The sequence below is a fragment of the Spermophilus citellus genome (genome assembly GCF_964194105.1).
Source record: "Spermophilus citellus genome assembly, chromosome: 10".
NCBI classification, from domain to species: Eukaryota; Metazoa; Chordata; class Mammalia; order Rodentia; family Sciuridae; genus Spermophilus; species Spermophilus citellus.
The window spans coordinates 63,841,317-63,862,465 of NC_138197.1; the positions used below are offsets into that span (position 1 = coordinate 63,841,317).

Here is a 21,149-nt window from a genome sequence, read left to right on the forward strand (position 1 = left end):
TCTCTAAGGAGGCTGATTCATAGTGGGGTAGGGAGGAGGAGCATGGGAGGAATAGATGAATTCTAGATAGGGCAGAGGGGTGGGAGGGAAAAGGTGGGGGCAGGGGATTAACAAGGATGGTGAAATGTGATAGACATCATTATCCAAAGTACATGTATGAAGACACGACTTGGTGTCAACATACTTTATATACAACCAGAGATGAAAAATTATGCTGGATACATGGAACAAGAATTGTAATGCATTCCACTGTCATTTATTTTTTTAAATCAATTAAAAAAATAATAATTTCCTTAATATCTCAATGCCCTTTAACTTAACTTGTTTTGTCATTATAATTTAAGAAATAAAATTTTATTTATAAAACAGCACCTATTAATATTTTGTAGATTAATATTTAATTATATTACATTTCCTTGGTACTTATACAAAAGTAGTATAGCAAATGACAAGGTAACCTTTACAAATACCCTATATAAGTCATTACTCCAAATATACTTGCCAATTCAATTATATACCCATTTTGGGGGGGAAGGGGTACTGGGATGGAGTCTGGAGATACTTTATCACTGAAATACATCCTCCAGTACTTTTTATTATTTATTTTGAGACAGGGTCTCACTAAGTTGCTGAGGCTGACCTTGGGCTTACAATTCTCCTGCCTCAGCCTCCCAAATTGCTCAGATTACAGGCATGTACCACCATGCTCAGTTACATCACTTCTATGCAATGTTCTCCTTTCTATTTCTGTTCCATTAAGTCAAATGTTAAAATGATGTCTCCTCCTTTATTAATAACCAGTGTATTATGACCCAAAACTAATTTAGACCAAACCAAAATGCAAGATCATGCATGTCATGGAAAAATGATAATCTGCCTGCTCGAACATAAAATCCTTAAAAATTAAATCAGTGATTATAATACTTATACAATATAGACTTATAATGCCAGAAGAATATTAGAAATTAATGATAATACAAACTACCAAAATTTGTTAATGATAATGTGAATAGAAGTCCTATTGCCACCCAACAGTTAGCATGTATGTAACTAAATTCATCATTTTCCTCTCCTGTTACCAGTTCCCCTATTTCTATTGTGAATGAAGCCTCCCAGTGCCCATGATTCACACTCAAACCTGTACACCATCATGGACTCTTTCACCTTCCCCTCATACTTAGGTTCTAGTTGCCACATTTTGCCATTTCTCCTTCAAAATGTTCATTGAACTGCTCCTCTTATAATGACCTTTTCTTTAAACTCATACAGGTCTTTCTCAGAACACTCTTAGAATCAAGAATGCAAAATTAGACACAAAGAGCCCCTCAAATAGTTCTGCTGTTATCAATTTATTGTCTCTCCCAGTCATATTTTATTTATGTCAAAAAATGTTCACTTTTAGAAATATTCATTTTTTCTCATCCTTATTAAGATGAGATAAACAGATTTTCATTAGAACATCGGCGTAAGATTAAGTCCAAGTTCCATTTCTCATCAGCTCACCATTAAACACAGTCACTATCACAATCCCCACCACCAAACTGTAAATTCCTTAAAAACTGAGAAAACTGTTGGGCAATCTGTTCTAAGTGCTCAATAAATGTTCATGGGAAATAGAAAACAGGGTTAGGATAAAGAAAGGAAAATGGAGAATGGAGTTAGAAACCAGAAAGATAGAGAGGGAGGGAGATGTAAGAAAGGAATACACAGAGGAAGAAGATAAAAAGAGTTTATCAGTCCAGAATTCACGGTAGGGAAAATACTAATGTGATGTACAATAGAAGCAGTTAAAAGATAAATTACCTTCGACTTTTCTAACACAACTTTTCTATCTATATATAGACTGGAATTGATAAGAGTGCTATGCATTTGACCAGATGGAGAAAAAATATTTTCCCTTCTCCAACAGCATATAGCCAGTCATTTTTAAAATTGGGGTATAAAATCCAAGGACATATATTTTAGTCTGTCAACATTTGAAATCACTTGTTGAATGCCCTACAGCTCAAAGAACTGAGGGTTCCTTGGAATAAAATGACCACATCATTTTATTGTGAAATCTAACATTTCTTCACAGAGTTTTAAGTTATTGAGCTTTCTTATTAAGACTAATACTAACAATAATAATACACATAATACCAACAAAGAGTTTATTACCTACCATGTACTGGCACACTTCACATGTTAGCAAAACCTCTATGAAATAAGCACTGTTATTATTCTTATTTTATAAAGCAGGAAAATGAGGAACAGGGAGGGTAAATACACTCCCTGACCATGGTAATATAGTTAATAAGATATAAATCTGTAACACACTTATATTTTAAATCAGTGGCATTAAAAAACAAAAACCATGATAACCTATAGTTCCCTATGATTTTTTGATATCATTAGAAATCTCAGCCACTACTTTAGAATTAGGGCTTATAGTTTATAAATTATTTTATAATGCTCTATTTCAAAGATTTTCATAAGTTAGAGTGCCTTCTAGTAATAAATGTGGAGAAGACTTTCCTTTGGCCAGCTAAAACTTAAAGCATAAAAGAATCATTACATCATCACTCTTGCCAGAGTCACTGAGTCAGCTACTATTACTGTGCCCATTTTAAAACAGACATGTGATACAAGTTAAGTGAAATTTCGAGAGCCACCAGCTGAGTAAGTGGCATAACAAAGAAATGAATTCAGATTTCCTCAACATCAATTATTGCAGCTAAATACCACATCACATGACTCTTCCAAAGGTCACATGTAGTAATACATGCAGAACGTTGAGAATTTAGTAACCAGAGTCATGGGAAAAGCTGCTTCCTAAAAGACTAAAAGAGGGAACTAGTTAGTCATATTCACAAAAATATGGGCTTTCGTTCTCCCTGCATTACGGAAACACAGAGCTGAGCCAGGACTTGAATATAAAAGTTTGCAGCTCTACTTTGGATAAAGATTTGAGATCAATCTGGTGCTGTTCATTCATTCAGTGGCCTTGAAGAAAGATGGCAATACAGGAAACTCCCAAATAACTCTCATTAATGCTACACACAAGAAATTCCAGTTATTCCGTTATGTGTGCCGGCAGGACAATGCGGCACAGTGGTCATGTGTCACAGAATAAATGCTCTTTTATCTCCCATATTCTCAAGAAGTTTAAACTACAGTGCTTCCTCTGAAGTCAAAGCCAGTATTGTGATTTACAATGTCCTAAGTGTTCAGGTGAATTCACCATAAACTTAAAGAAGTTTATATTTCTGGCCTCTCACTTGCAAAGTCCCTTTGTAAGGCTTTGGAAGGAACATTAGCAATGTCGCAATCATAATTTTGTATTATTTTTCTTTAAAACGTTTACTTTAAATTGTTTAATCTATAGGCTTTGAGAAGTGGTCATCAGATAATCCCAATTTGATAGATTATATGGCAAATTATTCAAATCATGATAATGGAGATATAAGTTGAATGAAAATCCTAGTCAGTTTTGCACTGAGAATTTTACTAGTTCTTTCCTTTACCACAGAGTGTATTTTATTTCTAAATATCTCAATCCCCTACATAGTTTTGTCTCCCTAAATACAAATAAAGTTTAACTGTTAATCCATTTGTCAAAAATATCCCATTCCTTCTGAATCTCTTATCAATGACTCACATCTCCTTTTGCTCAAATGTATCCCCAAAAGTTCTTACAATTTCAGTATCTTAACTGCCCATCTTGTGTTTGTTCATGTTTTGGTTTTATTTGACCAGCATCTATTCACTAACTTTCCACAATTCCCTGGGTACCTATTCCCATTCTCTCTTTGTTCATAGCTACAAGCATTGACCTGACCCCACTGGCAGGGTCGATCTGGCTGACTGGACCACTGCCTCCAACAACAGGGATTGGTAAAGGACAAGTCAGCGCAAACGGTAATCAGCCCCTATACCAGGACCCTTGCTGGAACTACTTGCAATACCTGCTGGGCAGCTGTAGAAATAAAACCCAAGTCCCCCAATGAGGCTTACACAGACCTTCATGAGCTTTCTTCTGCTTACCTTTGCAGTGTTACATCAACTTGCCATCTCCCAGAGTCCCATATTTTGCCTTAATCAACCACCTTTAGCTCCCTAAATGGGGTAAGCACTGCCTCATCTCTATAGATATTTGCACATGCTGTTTCTGCCATACAAAATGCTTCCCACTCCCTCCCTTTCCCTAACTAATTCTTACTCATCTTTAGAGTCTCAGATAATAAATTATTTTCTCCAGTAAGTCTTTCCTGACTTTCAAGCTGAGCTGGGTACCCCCTCTACAAGGCCTCAAAGCACCTTCTCAATGATTCTCATCTTACACACTTGTCTATAAGCAGAAAAGTTATTTTGGTACTCATTTGTCAACTATTTACCAAGTAGTTATCATATGCATAATATAGTTCAAGCTGCTGTGAAGAATGTGGTGAAAATAAAAGAAAATGTTACTTTTTACTTTAAAGGAGCATAGAACAGAATCTTAAAACTGGTAGGTAGAATAATAGAGGCATATTATGTTTAAAAACAATGCAAGGTAGTGTTAATTATATACACTAAGTTGTGAAATATTCTATGCCACAGACTCTAAAGTCCACAGTGTAAATCTTGCAAAATTATGTCAGGTACATTAACCATAGGAAAATGAATAAGACACTAATTATAAAACAATTTAATAGCAGTTTTTAGTTAAAGCAAGAATCTATAATAATGCACAATTAGTAAAAGTGCTAAAAATTGATGACTCCACTATATATATGTATATATACGCATATATGTATATAAACATATATAATTACATATATATATAATTTCTATAAATGAAGAGCACCCTAAGAATTTAAATAACTCATATTTAGAGCAAAGGTATTTTTTTTACATTTGAAAAAAGACACACTATGTCTCTGTAAAAGCAAAAAAAAATAAGGGACTAAGAGTACAAAAATAGATGAAGGAAAAAGAAATGCAAATTGGTAGACCAATCACAAAGAATGAGCACTTAAGAATATATAAATGGAAATGTGTTCAATTCTCATAGTGGAGGCTTACATTGCTATCAAGTGAAAACTCACAGAAACCATGTTGCAGAATAACTAAAAATCCTATATGCAAATTTCAAAACAAGATGTAAACCAGTTTAAAGCAAGGATAGAAACATTCTTAATGGAGGTACAACAGAAAAATAGGAGCACAGTATATTTCAAAGGGTCAGTAATCTCAATCCCTTCTCAACAGTAGGTTTGATCAACAAGATGACATGGGCCAGAAGAAATCATCAGTCTTCCTAGCAGTGAGCAAGAAATGCTAACTTTACAAACAGTGGAAGCCAATCAAATCTTAACAGAACTACAAAAAGTGGTTTGACACCATTATATTCAAGATACTGGAATAGTTTACTCTTTGATTAGGGGTTATCAGTATAAAAGCTTCTTTCATATCTCAAGATTCAAAATCCTCTCCTATTCATTTCTGGGCTAATAGGAAAAAAATGTTAAGGAAAAAAACCCTTGCTTTCCAAACTAGAAAACAGTGAATCCTTATGTCTGCCACAAAACCTTCTCTAGTTTAATAAATGAAACATATAATCCTAATACAAAGAAGGTAATTTAAAAAGAAACTTGTTATTTTAATTCTTCAGAATAACCACACAGTTCTTCCTGGAAAGAACTACTGTTTTCACAGCATCTGAGGACTACATAAGTAAACTCTCTGGTTTATATCATATTGGTTCTCTTGGTCATTTGTCCGTTTCACATAATTCACCCTAGTTGAGAATCTTTAACTTTATTAAAAGTAAAACTAGATAACATAAGATTTCATAAATAAATGAAATGAAACTAGAAAGCTCTAGTGATTATTGCCACAGAAAAAAATAATGGCAATGCAAACTGAGTACCACATACAGGCAAACTGATCCTTCTCTTTGGAATATATTATTAATAATGTAATAGTACATTCACTGTAATGGCAAGAAGAACACACAACTGGCACAACAGGTCAGCTAATAGGATAACCCTCTACACATGGAACCAATACTCACACCACATCTAGGTTTTACCTCAGATAGAAAGCATCTGGAAGTTGAGGATGAGCATGCGTCACAGATACAGGATCAATGAGATTCGACTTTGAAGAAAGAAAGGGTATGTGTGGCTGTATAAGTGAAGTAGTTCTACTTCATAGGATTCCTAACCTTAAAACCTGATCAGGTCAAATTTCATCATGTATAATTTTGTTTGTTTGGAACAAATTTTAACTCAAGAACATGACTGTATCAATAAGACTGAAGAATGGCCACGTAAGAAAATAAACTACTTTTTTTTGTACACCCAAGGTTTAATCTTAAAACAGGAACTAAAGTTAAAGCATTTTCAAAAATTATGTATTGTTCAAATTAGTAGTTAAAATTTGGAAGGCAGAAAAAATAAATCATAAACAAATAAATAAAAATAAAGTTTTATATTTATCAGTTGATCCTATAACTGTAAAGCATGCTCATCCTCAGCTTCAGATGTTTTGATAAATAAAAATAAATATAAAAAATGGTTTAAAATGGTGGCCAAGAAGAGCACTTTAAAAAATGCTTAGCCAGGTATGGTGGTACACTCATGTTATCCCTGGGGCAGGAGGCTGAAGCAGGAGGATAGAGTTTTCAGAGCCAGACTCAGCAAAAGCTAGGGGCTAAGCAGCTCAGTGAGACCATGTCTCTAAGTAAAATATAAAATAGGACCAAGGATGTGGCTCAGTGATTGAGTACCCCTGAGTTCATTCCCTGGTACCAAAAATAAAAAACAAAACAGCAACAACAACAACAACAAAGCAATGCTTAACTCATAAAATGAAAAAAATAACAACCAGCAAGAGAAATGTGAGGAATAATTAGAAAGCAGAGAAGCAAAGATGAAAATAAAACATATCCGAGAACCTAAAGAAATGGAAACTCAATTAGGGGAAGTTGACTGAGAGTTGGGAAATGTACTCCCCAAACAGTAACAATAAGACTAAGAGTATTGCTCTTGACAAGTAGAAGGTCAAAGTCCCATGTGACCTTTGAGAGAGCAGATTGCAGTAAAACAGTGAGCAGGAGAATGAGATATCTATCCTCATCTCTCTGTATATGTAGAGCTTGAGCTGACCCTTGAAAACACCATTAACAAGTTATTAGTTCAAAATACCAGCCATGGTGATAGCCATGTTTACAATCCTTCTGTAATGACACCTTCTTGGCCAATAAATTTTTTAAATGCTATAAAAGGCAATGATTTCAGAAATCATTAAGAGATTACAAACTGGTGTCTAACAAACCATGTTCAGCTCTCATTTTTAAAAAATCTAACCACAAGGTGTAGTAGCACATGCCTGTAATTCCAGCCGCTTGGGAGACTGAGGCAGGAGGATCAAAATTTCAGGGCCAGCCTCAGCAATTTAGTGAGACCCTAAGAAATTTAGCAAGACCCTGTCTCAAAAATAAATAGATAGCTAAATAAATAAATAAATAAATAGGACTAGGAATGTGGCTAGGTAGTCAAGCATCCCTGGGTTAAATCCTTGGTACCTCCTCCAAAAAAAAAAATCTAGATTTTTAACTACTCTATAAAATATAAAAGATCTGGCAATACTGGTCCCACATTACCAAAGTGCCTTTTTCAAGGAGCATGTGTGTTCACTGCCCTATGGATACTCAGTGTCCTTATGACACCTCCCCTCATCATTTCCAGTAATCACTTGGTTTCTATAGCTGTAAATAATCTAATTGTGGCATTCATTTAAGAAGGAAACTGACGAGATCTGAGAGTATCCAGGGTGATATGGCCCTAGATGAAAAGAATGAATTCCTGCCATTTGCAGCAATGTGGATGGAACTGGAGGACAAGATGCTGAGTGAAATGGTCACAGAAAGACAAATACCACATGCTCTCCCTCACATGTGGAAACATAAAAGTTGACTTCATAGAAGTAGAGAATAAAACAGTTACCAGAGCCTAGGAAGGGGAGGGGGATGAAAAGAGCATTGTTAGTGGGTACAGTGTTGTAGCTGGTGAGGAGGAATAACTTCTAATATTCTACAGCACACTAAAATAACTATAATGGTTAACAATTAATTGAATATTTCAAAACAGCTAGTAGAGAGAATTTTGAATGCTCTCAACACAAAGAAATTATAAGTGTCTATGGTAAAAGATATGCCAATTATCCTAACCTGATCATTGCACATTCTGTACATGTACAGAAATATCACTCTGTACCTCATAAATATATACAATTACTATATGTCAAGTAAAAATAAAAATATTTTTTAAAATAAATTAAAGGGGGCTGGGATTGTAGCTCAGTGATAGAGAGCTTTCCTTGCACGCATGAGGTCTTGGGTTCGATCCTCAAAACCACATAAAAATAAATAAGTAAATAAAAATATATTAAAAATTAATTAATTAATTAATTAAAAATAAATTAAAGGAAACAGATTAAATTCTCAACTATTTCCTACTCTGGCTACAACCAGAGAGGTGTAGGTCTCAAATTCAGAACTCAAACTCTGTTTCCTGACTTCCAGCTTACTAAGTGCATTTTTCCTTCCCAATTCACACATTGTTCAGAAATACTTGCAGGGTTTTCTTTATTCTAATCAGTGCACCTTCAGGAGAATCCTTCAAACAGGTGTTCCTACATATAAGTGCACTGTAGCCTCTGCTGACATTAAAACCATCTGGATTTTCCCCAGAAAGATGCTGATTAAATTATTATCTTCAAAGGAAAGGGAAATAATCTTCACAAAAATATAATTTTATTGAAAGGAGACTGACTCATAGTGGGGTAGGGAGGGAGAGCATGGGAGGAATAGATTAATTCTAGATAGGGCAGAGATGGGATGGCAAGGGATTAGCAAGGATGGTGAATGTAATGAACATCATTCTCCAAAGTACATGTATGAAGACACGAATTGGTGTCCACATACTTTATATACAACCAGAGATATGAAAAATTATTCTGTATATGTGTAATAAGAATTGTAATGCATTCTGCTGTCATTTATTTTTAAAAATAAATTTAAAAATAAAAAAAGAAAAAGCAATTCTCATAAATTCACAGAAATATGCAAATAGATTACTCACAAATAAAAATCTTTAAAATTTTATTAAAGTTTTGAAAATGCTTAAGGAAATTATCTTCAATTTGCTTTTTAATGTGCACTTTACTTGTTGGATATTTCAATCCTTTGTTGACAGATTGCTTCTTTTCAATTTTAGTCTCCCTCCCTTCAGTCTCCTCTCATTCAAATCCAAAACTATCATTTTTAGTGCATGATAGTTATACATGACATTGGATTCATTGCAGCATAATTATACAAGCATAGAATATAATTTGCTCCAAAACCATCTGGAAAAAAAAGCCACCATATCAATTGAGTAATACTATCTATCTATCTATCTATCTATCTATCTATCTATCTATTTGGAAGATCAATCATGAGTTTTCTTTGCTTTAAAGTTTGTTTCCCCAATGCCTATGGGATAGCCAGCGAAATCCTGAAGTTTTTTCAGGTCTGTGGCCTTGTCAAACTCCCAGGACTTCACACACATCTGCACCCTGCTCTCTTGAAATGATAAATGGGTAACTCTTCTCTCCACACATCAGGATTCTGAAGATGCAAAATGCTATGTTCTCTCTTGTCTACAGCCCTTTTCTAATCAATTTTCATATACTTTGTAATATTAAGTACTCAATAACTATATGAACAAATAAATTTAGAAAAATTCAAGAAAAAAACAGAAATTTAAAAATCAGTCAACATCCTAAAAACTCATTTAAAGACATTTCATTTTCCACTCACATTTGATCCTCCTTCCTATCCCCAAGACATTCAGATGTGGGGCAGGGGTTGGGGATCACAAAGTCTCTTGATTGGCCTTTGGAGGACAAGCAATAAAGAATTATACTCAACATAATTCAGAGACTTTTTTCATTCCCCTTCAGTTTTATTTATTTTATTTTGTTTGGGTGGTGATGTGTGTGGGATTTTTGTTTGGTATTTTTTTTCATACTGTGGAGTTTCTTATTTGCTTGCTTTGCTATTTCCCCTGGATTTTTTACTTAGAGTATATCTGACATCTAAGAACCTGGTATACACAATGGCTAGGTCTGGCTACCAAATTTAATTTGTATGACTTCAAGACACACAGTGAATACTGGCCTTGGAAACAATTTAATCTAATTCATCAAGGCTGAAGCCACTATGAATTGTAACACGTTAGGTTCATGACAAATTAAAACCATCCATAGAAAAACAAAAAAAAAGAAATCACTTTTCCTTCTCCATTTAATCACATTAGCTCATGTGCTAAATCCATAGGCCCACCTGTTTGAAGGATTCTCCTGAAGGTGTGCTAATTATAATAAAGAAAACCCTGAAAGTATTTCTGTGTGAATTGGGAAGGAAAAAAAAAAAAACACCTTGGATAACATTTCACTAATTACATTCACAACTCTTCACTTTTACTAACAAAATGATGATTAGTAGCTAATTTTAGGCCATTAATTGATTGCCTTTATTAGTAAATAAAACTGTACATGTTAATTGTACCAAAAAATGGAGAAATTTAATTATTGAAAAGAATGAATACCACTTCATACATTTTAACAGATATTGAAAAAAGTATATCGTGATTAAAATTAAATCCTATAGATTTCCATTCATTTTTTCATTTGTAGTTTTTAAAATAAATCTTTAGTATAAATATTTTTAAACAAAAGAACCCAGCTTTACTTGAATCATTTTCTTGCTGATAATTAACGCTGATCATGAATGTGAAACCCTGCATATCATTATGTGAAACATTTATGCATTCAGAATGTCTACTTGGTGGTTTTCTTCTTAAGAAGCTAAACAATTCATTAAACAAGTTGCTCCTGAATGGTAGATCAGAACAAGCATAAGCTGCCTTCTGTAGAGTTCTATTGTGAAGCTGTACCCATTTGTGTTTTCTTTGAAGCCATAAAAATGAAACCCTTATGCTCATATTAAAAGCATAAGAAAGGCATCTATTATGTCAATAGATTTAAAACAGGGCCTTAGACACAGTGAGAACCACTCCAAACTGGCATCCTTATAATAGCAAAGGTTAAGAAGTGCATTCCCAGGGAAAACCTTCAAAGGCCTACATATCATTATATCCCAAAACAGATGGCATCACAGTGTTTGGAACTATAGTTTATGGACACCTACAATCACAAATAAATCCTTTCTAATCCCACTCTTTTGTCTAGATTTTGTACTTTGATGATAACTGCAGGTGCCTTTTCTCCACTATATTATAGTACACCATTTTATAAATAATGAAGATTCACATAGATATAAGGACACAACTCAATAAAAACAACTTTAATACAATGTATAAGTATTTTAATGGTAGCAGATTTATACTTTGTAGTAATCTATGACTTCCAGATTCTAATCTATTATAAATCTTCAGTAGTCTGAATTTTACAGGAAAAAACATGATGAAAATATACTTCTCTCCTATATTGCTGGAACTATAAATATGATTTTTTAAAAAAGCCTCTCCATAAAACAATGTGGAATTATCTAGTGTTTATTTATATACCACGGAGAAACTCTCAAACACAGGAGATAGGGACAATAACATTCACAGTGGCATCTTTTGTATTAGCAAAAACTACAAAGAAGCCACAAGTTCAAGAGGAAAACGAGTGCAGGAACTAGTCTACCAGTGTCTGATACACTCAGCAAATGCAGACTATGCAGCAATGACAAGGGATGAACTGCGGCTCCACACACTCATGTAGACGAACCCAGAAACAATTCAGAGCAAAAAGGAAGAGTCACAGCTATGTGCAACTTATTTCCACTTGTGAAAGTTAAAAACCATGCAAAACTGAGCAATGTGATATTGTTATTTATGTTCAGTCATACTTTTAATCTAAAATTCTGCTGAGAATAACCAAATCACACCACTGTGGATGACAGATGACATAAAATTGCGTATGATTGTTCCCTATAAATCCCTTTTTAAAAATTTAAACATAGTTTACTACAAAAATTATCTACAAACAATTTCTAATAGATACTTACAAGTCAAAATATTGTTTAAAAATCATATACTTCAATATTGAATAACATATGCTCTCACTTACATATAAAATCTAAAACAGTTGAAAACATAGAAGAGTAGAACAGTGGTTACCAGGGGCAGGTGGGAAGGGTTGGGGAGATGTTGGTTAAAGGAAACCAAAATTTCAGTTAAATGGAAGAAATGAGTTCAAGAGACATATTTACAACACAGTGACTACAGTTAATAAAAATGTATTAGAATCTTGAAAATTATAAAGTAGATTTTAAGTGTTTCCACCTAAAAAAAAAAAAAAGCTATGTGAGGTAACACATGTTAATTAGTTTGATTTAGCCATTCAACAATGTATACTTGTTTCAAAACAATAGGCTGTACATGGTAAATATATATGATTTTTACATCTCAATTAAAAGTAACTAAATACTTAAGGAAATATGTAAAAGCTAAACCATAAGAAGATTTGAATTATATCACAACTTAACAGAAAAGTTTGACTTTATAGTTTACCTGAAACTTCACAAGGTCTGTGAGACTGTAGAAAAGAGCTCTTCAATTCCTGTCTATATATAAGATGTGGCTTATTATGGTCTTCTTCATGTTCACTCCCATCTGCCCTCATTATAGGTTCTAAGAAATATTCACCATCATGTGCTTTAAATGTTCCCATCTGAAAATAAATAAAACAAAAGTAAACATTTTTCCAACTGTAACTAACAAGACACATTGCACCACAGGTTAAAATGAGCACATAGGGCTAGGGGAGTGGCTCAGTGATAGAGTGCTTGCCTAGCATGAGTGAGGCCCAGTGTTCAATCGCTAGCATGACAAAAAAGTGAAATAAAATAAGCACACAGAAGTAAAACAGCAGAGCCTGTTCAAAAATACCACAAATCTACATAAAAATTTCCTTTTCAAGACTCATTCTTCTTTCTCCATTCTTATATATAAAGTCATGAAAAACTAAATAATATTCCAATAGGCAGAGCTGCGATAATAGGTATTCCAGATATAAAAAAAAATAGCAAAGCAAAGTCCTCAAAATGGGAAAAGATAAGTATAGAATAGTCTATAAATAGTAAAGGCTGGTTGATTTAATCTGTGTAAGGCAATAATGTGATATCAAGACTAAAAAGTAGGCTGGGTCAAAATTGTTGAATGTGGTGCTAGAAATTTGGATTCATCAGCAATGAAGAGCCATGGAAGAATTTTCACAAAGACCTGTCTTCTGAATTCCAGAATCCAGCACCCAAAATGTTGTTGACATCATTCACACAACATTCCCAACCTTAAGAGGTCTAAGACCATACTCTTTTTATTTTTTTTCTTTGTGCTCTAATTTTTATTTTAAGTAAAATAAAAATTTTTGGTACAGAGATTGAACCCAGGATTCTTATCCACTAAGCTAAATCCCCGTACCTTTTTATTTTTTATCTTGAGACAGGATCTCACTAAGTTGCAAAGAGCCTCAATAAGTTGCTGAGGCTAGATTTGAACTTGTGATCTTCCCATCTAAGCCTCCAGAGTCTCTGGCATTATAGGCATGTGCCACGGTGCCTAGCCATACTCTAGATTCTGGGTCCAAATTTGTTGTTTTTAAAAAACACTCCCTACTTCAGTAAATGGCCTAACTTTTTTTTGATTTCTGAGACCAAAACTTCTTTTAGAGAAATCAAGGATGGTTCTTTCCTTCAAATCCCATATTCAGTCCACCTGCAAATCCTGATGGCTCAACTGTCAAAATGTAACCAAAATCAAATGACTTCTCCCATTTGGCACTATATCTATGATCAAATCTAAAGGTCTTTCTTCCTGAACTAAATCGATAGCCTTCTGTAATCTAGCTTCTGTACACAGTCATAATAATTGTTTTCAACAAAAGTCTGGATCATGTCACTCCCCAGGAAAAAAATTTAAAAAAATACAACTAAGGAAAGTCACTCAATAAAATCAAAAGTTCTTACAATGTTCTTCAATATTCTATGTGATGTGCCACCCCTCTGTACCCCTCCATTCCTCTAAGCACACACTGACAACAATTAGACTCTGGCTTTCTTTTCTCCTACTTTCACCTTATCTCACACTAGAGCTCTCTCCTGGTGCCTTTGTTATTTCTCAAACATGACAAACAGAGTCCCACCTCAGGGACTTTGTGTTTACTAAACCTACATCAAGCACTTCTTCATGGGAGTTCCCAGTTATCATTTCTTTGGAATCTCCACTCAACATTCATCACCCTATACAAAATGGAACTGAATCACCTCTCTAGTCCCTATATCCCAGTTCACTTTCTTAATATCACTTATCACCTGATACATTTGTATTTATGCTTCTTTGTAACTTGTCTGATACAATCCACTGAAATATAAGCTCCATGAGAATAGGGCTTTGCTTGTACTCTTCTCTGTATGATTGCCACATTCCAGATACTGAATAAATATATGCTAAATGGATGAATACTTGAGACCATAAGCTATGAAATTTAACTTAGTAAGATTTAATGTTAGAGGTGATAGGAAAAAAAACTAGCAACTACAAGACAAGCTATATCCCAGAAGAAAAATCTGAATAATGGTAATGGTGATAGTGATGGTTTGGCAGCTGAAATAGATTGATTACAAGATATCAATGCCAGAAGAAAGTAGAAAAAGAGACAGTGAGAGGAGTGATAGAGATGATTTGGGGGGAAGATATAATTTACTAAAAAGAATCCAAAAAGATTAGATATCCTAACAGATCCCTTTCTACCAAGAAAAAGATGTCCAAGTTACATCACATACAAAAAAAACCCAGCCTTGATGGTTTCACAAAAGAATTCCACAATACCTTGAAAGATCAGATAATTCCACCATTATTGAACTGTTCCAAAATATGAAAAAGAAGAAATAATCCAAATTATTTTTATGAAATTAGTGTGAACTTAACATCGAAATCTAGAAATGACAACACTAAAATGCAACAAATGAATACAGAGCAAGCTCATATGTGAATATCATAAGGTAAAAGTCCAAAATTATATTATCAAAAGGAATAATAAAATCCAGCATCACATTAAAAGACTAATACATGGAGCTTATCATAGGAAATCAAGTATGATTCAATATTAGGAATCCATTAATAAAATCCATAATAAATAATAAGTCACATGGCTTTTGATAAAATTAATAAATATTATTTTTTAAAATGTAAAATAGATGGATGCTTCCTTAACATAATAAATTATGTCACAACCAAAAAGACAACATCAAGCATAATGAAGACATAACAAAGCACTTCACATAGGTCAGGATTACAAAGATTCCCTTTACTATACAACAGAATTAGATAAAAGAAGGAGAATAGAAGTATAAAAATTGGAAAGGTAGATGTAAAAGTGTCATCTTCTTATATTACACCAATATATACTTTAAAATAATAATATTAACTGAAAAACTACTGCTAACCCAAAGTAAATTTAGTGAGATACATATATCCAAACAATTTCCCTCTATCTCCCTGGTCAGGTGAGGCTAAATCATCCAAGGTAGGCATATATAATAAAAATGGCTTTACTCCAATATAGAAGTCAGATATCATATTCTCATTCTCTCTCTCTTTCTCTCCCCCCTTCTCTCTCTCTGACTTTCTCAGAGAGAGAGAAAAAAATATATATATATATGAAAGGTAGACGTGTGTGTATACCTCTATATTGATATATATTCATCCATACATAATTCATATATCAAACTAACAATAACTTTGAAACATGTTATGATATACTCCTCACTTTACAGGTAAGACAAATAAGGAGCAGAGGAGTTAAGAAACTAGTCCCCAAGTCTCACACTTAGTAAGTGAGAAGAGGAACAGCTCAGCTCAACAATTCATTCCTTAACTCATTACACTACACAGTCATCATATGCCAATTTTGATAAGTTCATGAAATAATCAACAAATATTTCATATGTACCTACTATGGACCAGACATAGTTTTATGAGCTAAAGATACAAAAGTGAACATGACAAAATCCTTGCCTTCAAATAACTTATATAGGAAAAGACAGACAACATGTAAAAATGTAATACACCAATAAGTGCAATAAAAAAAAAAACTAGATCAAAAAGATAGAAAACAACAGGTGGGGAGACCTTCTACAAAGGGAGGGCAAGGTTGAAGTTGGAATAACAAGAAGGTAGCCATGGAAAACTTCCAGGGAACATTCCAATCAGGAACCAAATAGCCTAGAGACAAGGAAAGTTTGACAAGTCCAGGTGACTGAAAACGGTAAAGCTAAAGCTGTGCCAACCAGGAAAGATGGACTAGTAGGATATGAGGTTCAATCAGCAGAGGTCAGCACTGCTTGACTTTGAAAAGCATTCATTATCATACCTCAGAATATACAAATATATATTTACCTATACTTAAACTAAGCATTTTTCCACTTAGAAAAGCATATTTCTGCATAGAACCACTTCAGAAGTGATTTACTGAATTATAGGTAATACTATAGGCACAGGTTTAGTGAATGACACTCAATTTCTTAATTATAAATATGTTAAGATAATTTATAGACAACTTTAAAATGGTTGTTTTAAATTCTATTATAAATAATAAAGGTATATTTTAAATTGCTATTTTAATGGAAAAAACACTAATGCCATTTAAATACTTATGGCAATTGTAGGCATAAAGTTCTCTTTACGATAATTACTAGATCAGTGATTTTACTCTGTTTACAGTTCAAACATTTAAAACATTGCCTGAAACGGACACTCAATATTTCTGTAGAAATTAAAATTATGAGAACCAAGATAGTATCTGAGATTTTTCTCATATTCCCTTTAATAATTCTTTGATTTTCTTTCTAAACATTCTTAAGTTATGGTAGCCTTGAGACTTGTCTGGGATATATTTACATGATAATTACCTTTCTTTGCTGAAAACTAAAATATTTAGGAACTCTTAATGTGCTATTAGGATTGTATATTTTAAATGGTTTAAAAGTTAAAGAAATTCCATCAGATATACTAACTATAAATTAGTGTCTTTTTGGTAAAAAGCAAAACAATACATATTAAGATGTGTTATCTTTATGTTTATTTCCTGGATAGTTTCCTAGTGACCTGTCCCCTAGCATATTTCATTAATGCTACCAATATATAACCACAATCAAATATTTTCAGTATGTACCAAAATTCTAACATTCTCTATTTTATCATAAAACTAATTTCAACTGTAATTATAAGAAGTAACAAAGACACTGGTTTTGAAATCTGAGTGCATGGATCCATGCAAATATCCCTTTCTGCCTTTTAAAAAAAGCTTGCTGAAGAGGGGAAATATGATATCTAGGAAAAAGATGCAAATAGACATGAACTAGCCTGTTACTAGCTAACTGCAACTACAAAACTACTTTGAAGAACATCATACTATTCCCAAGTAATAGTGAAAATATTTATACCTGTGGAATTTCTTTCATGCTCTCCGGGCTCAAAATCTGACTATGAGGTACTTCTATTTTAATGTTCCAATAAAACTGCACATAGATCCAGCTCATGCTCCCATATCAGAAAAAGCAAATATAGTTCAGTCCAGACTCATCAGCACCTCCTTTTAGTTGTGCTAGAACAGCTTGCGAAGAATAGTGCCTTTGCAACTAAAAGGTTCTTTCTTAAACAAAACCTTCATGTTTTAAAATATAAAATTCGGGGAAAAATGTGAAATAACTTTTTTTTAAATGATTTATCTTTTGAATTATCAGTGAGGGACCCAGAAGTATTTTACTTCCATGAGTTTTTTCTATAATCCATCCCATTAAAGGGAATTTCCTGTTCAAATAATAAAAATATTAAGGTTTTGCCTAAAGGCTCCTAAGGAAGCACTTAATTTTTTAAAAAACTTGGAAAGGAACCTGGTAAGGAATTTGAGGACTTAGCAAAACAGGTGGCTCATAGAATTACATTTAGATCATGCCATATTTTTAGAAACCTATCTGCAGATGAGCACTACAATTCGACTTATGAGAAATGTCAATCAGATTCCAAAAAATACGTTCTTTCAATGACTATTAAGAATCTGCAAAATTAAATTTCCACTTGGGCAAGGGTACTTAATTTCTTAGAATAAGGATTATCTATTGGCCAAGCTGCTTTGAAAGGCAGTAAATAATTATACAACTGGTTCCAATTTATTCCCATAGGCCAAAATTCTTATGTTTAGAAAATTTTTATACAATTGTTTTTCCTAAAATATTCTTATTTCAGCATTGTGGCATTCATCCATGTATTTTTTTCAAATACATGGCAAACACATGTACTGCTGCTACCAATAATGTGCTCTCAGATTTCATTAAAGGGTAAAAACAAGCACAAGATACAAATCCCTTTAACTCTCTTCCCAAATCATTACAGTTTTCATATTAAGCAGTAGCAACTGGAGAACAACATATGAAAATAAGGTACTGTTGAAACTGTTTTCTAAAATATTTAATGATTTCCCATCTTTAATCATACACCATATCCTAAACATAGTTATAAGAAAGCCAAGAAATGTGTACTATGTTTGCACTCATGGAACTTTGAGTAAGTTATTTCATATCTCTGACCCTCACTAGAATTATCTATAAAACACTATAAAGTGCAAATATAGATCTTTATCACTTGTCACTATGTGAATTAAAAAGACAAATTATCTGCATAATTTTATTTATTCCATTTCCTACAAAATGTAATATACATTAAGATAATGTTCATAAAAGGAGCTCAATAATTGTCTTAGAATTGAACATATTTTCAAAAAGGATGAAAAATTCTCCATTAAATACACATATGTTACAGTCACCCTTTGCACCACAGGCAGAGCACAAATGTTGCATAATAAAAGATCCCAACAATAACTCTGAGATTCATTTTTATTCTGGAATAATAGTCTGTTCAATGCATAAAGGTTTCTCTCCCTGACAATTCCTCATTGTAACACCAATGATCAGGCCTAGGAAATAGTGTCTTGAATAAATGAATGAATCAATATGAAGAAAACATCAGAATTGGATCTGGAAGAACAAAGCAGAAAATTTATGGTAAAGTTTACTTTTCTCTTCTGACAGCATTCTTTACCTTCCCCAACTCCAGATCTTTAGAGATCTGGAGTTCGGGAAGGTAAGAATGCTGTAAAAGTGAGAAGAGACAATAGAAAGGAAATCCATGGCTGACCCCTCAGCTAAAGAGAATGGTCCTTTACCAAGTGCTGGTCCATCAGGATCAAGAAAATAAAAACAACTGAACTCATCTACCCAAGATTTATACAGCCAGAGGACTCAAGTTCAAATACTGAATCCCAGCAACCTCAATAATGAGGAATAAACTCTGTAATATTTCTTTCTTTGAAGCACTAAGGTGTTTTTGAAGTCATATGAACTTCAACAAAATAGACAATTATCAAGGAAACAGCCACATTCTTGTAAAGTCTGGGTAGCAGTCCTCAGGTCAGCCTCTCCCAACCTCTCCCTAAAATGTCAACAAAGACATAAAATCTAAAATCACCATAACAGTGAGAAATTACAACAATGACAAAAAAAAATTTAGATGTAATAGAAATTTTAAAAATATTTTAGATATATAATAGAAATTTTAAAATATAATAGAAATTTAAAAATAATATACATTAAAAATATTTTAGATATATAATAGAAATATGTTCATGATTATATTGTCAAAATAGTATAAAGCAATATTACTTAAAAACAAAAACAAAAAATACATAGATTAACTAGAGGGAGACATGCTATAAATATACCAAACCATCTGTTCTATTAGTAGCATATATTTTTCTAGCTTATTTTAAATTTATTCATAATTATCTTGACATGTAATTCTCTTCAATTATTACTTGGGCAAATCTAGCTATTTTTTTATTTGTATATTTCCCTTTGTATTTTCCCCCATCTAAAGATTATAGACATATTGTCATTCTCTTGTGGTGCTGGGGATCGAACCCAGTGCCTTGTGCATGTGAGGCAAGCACTCTACCAACTGAGCTATATCCCAAGCCCCTTCTTTTACTTTTGTAATAGAGCAATAGTTTTATTTGTCTTACTAGTAGGCTGAGAATCCAATACATGTTTTTCCCTAAAATAGATTCTTAGCATTATAAGATTTAATATAAATGTCTTTGGCAACTGCCACAGGAAAATAGTTTAAAGCAATTATCAAAATTTGATCTGCAATGAGAAGCCAAATCAGTTTCTGACAGATTATATTAGCAAAGAAACCACGAGCCTGACTCAAAATTTTTTGACGAATTTCATTGTAAAACAAACTATAAGCCCTCAGAACTATCCCAGCATTCCTGAAGCTTCCCTCCTTTCAGTCAGCAGTGCCCTCAGAACCCATTTAGATAAATAATGGAAGAGAAAGGACAAGGCTCTTATAGAAGACAGGTAACTGATGACTTTCCCGAAAAATGAATCACAAAATATAATGAGGAAACCAACCAAATGGTCTCAACAATTCCTCCCCAGAAGGAGTAAAAGTTTTTTTTAGATCAGTGACTACTAGGTGTCTCGCTTTCTTCCTACAGAAAGTTAAGGTTAGGATACCACCCATGCTGGTCATGCTGGATTTGCAGGGGGTGCAAATAATTGTTTTTTTTTTTTTTTTTAATTCACAAAGTGCCAAGTACCAAAGATCTACATCTGTACTTCATAGAGAATATTGTGCATTACTCAGAGACCACAGAATCTCAGTCAAAACAAGTGCAACTGTGAGCATTCATAGACAAGAAGAGTATGTCTGCTGTGTAGCAAGAGAACAGCAAAGGGCTGTTTGGTAAATGGAAGGGCATCCTGTGGTAGAGACTGTTAGCTATCTCCAATATCTATGTTCCTGTCTTCTTCATGGGAATACTACTACTCCCCATTTCCCAGACTTTTTGTATCATGGTGAAGCCAGGAAACAAGTTCTCATCAACAGAATATACAAAGAATTGTATGTATCTCCTTTGAGTTGAAAAAGTCAAGACCCAGTATGTCTTCTCTGTGCTTTTACTATGGCATTAGATCATTTATCTAGCTTATGGATATATTTTTAATT

At 33.4% G+C, this 21,149-nt stretch overlaps 1 protein-coding gene across 1 annotated transcript in view; it reads right to left on the minus strand.

Moving 5' to 3' along the window:
* ADAMTS20 (ADAM metallopeptidase with thrombospondin type 1 motif 20) overlaps positions 1-21,149 on the minus strand; it is a 143,361-nt gene that overhangs the window by 112,894 nt on the left and 9,318 nt on the right. The window contains exon 3 of the mRNA XM_081309281.1: positions 12,591-12,750. Coding sequence (XP_081165407.1) covers positions 12,591-12,750 — 160 coding nt within the window. The remainder of the gene's footprint in view (positions 1-12,590; positions 12,751-21,149) is intronic.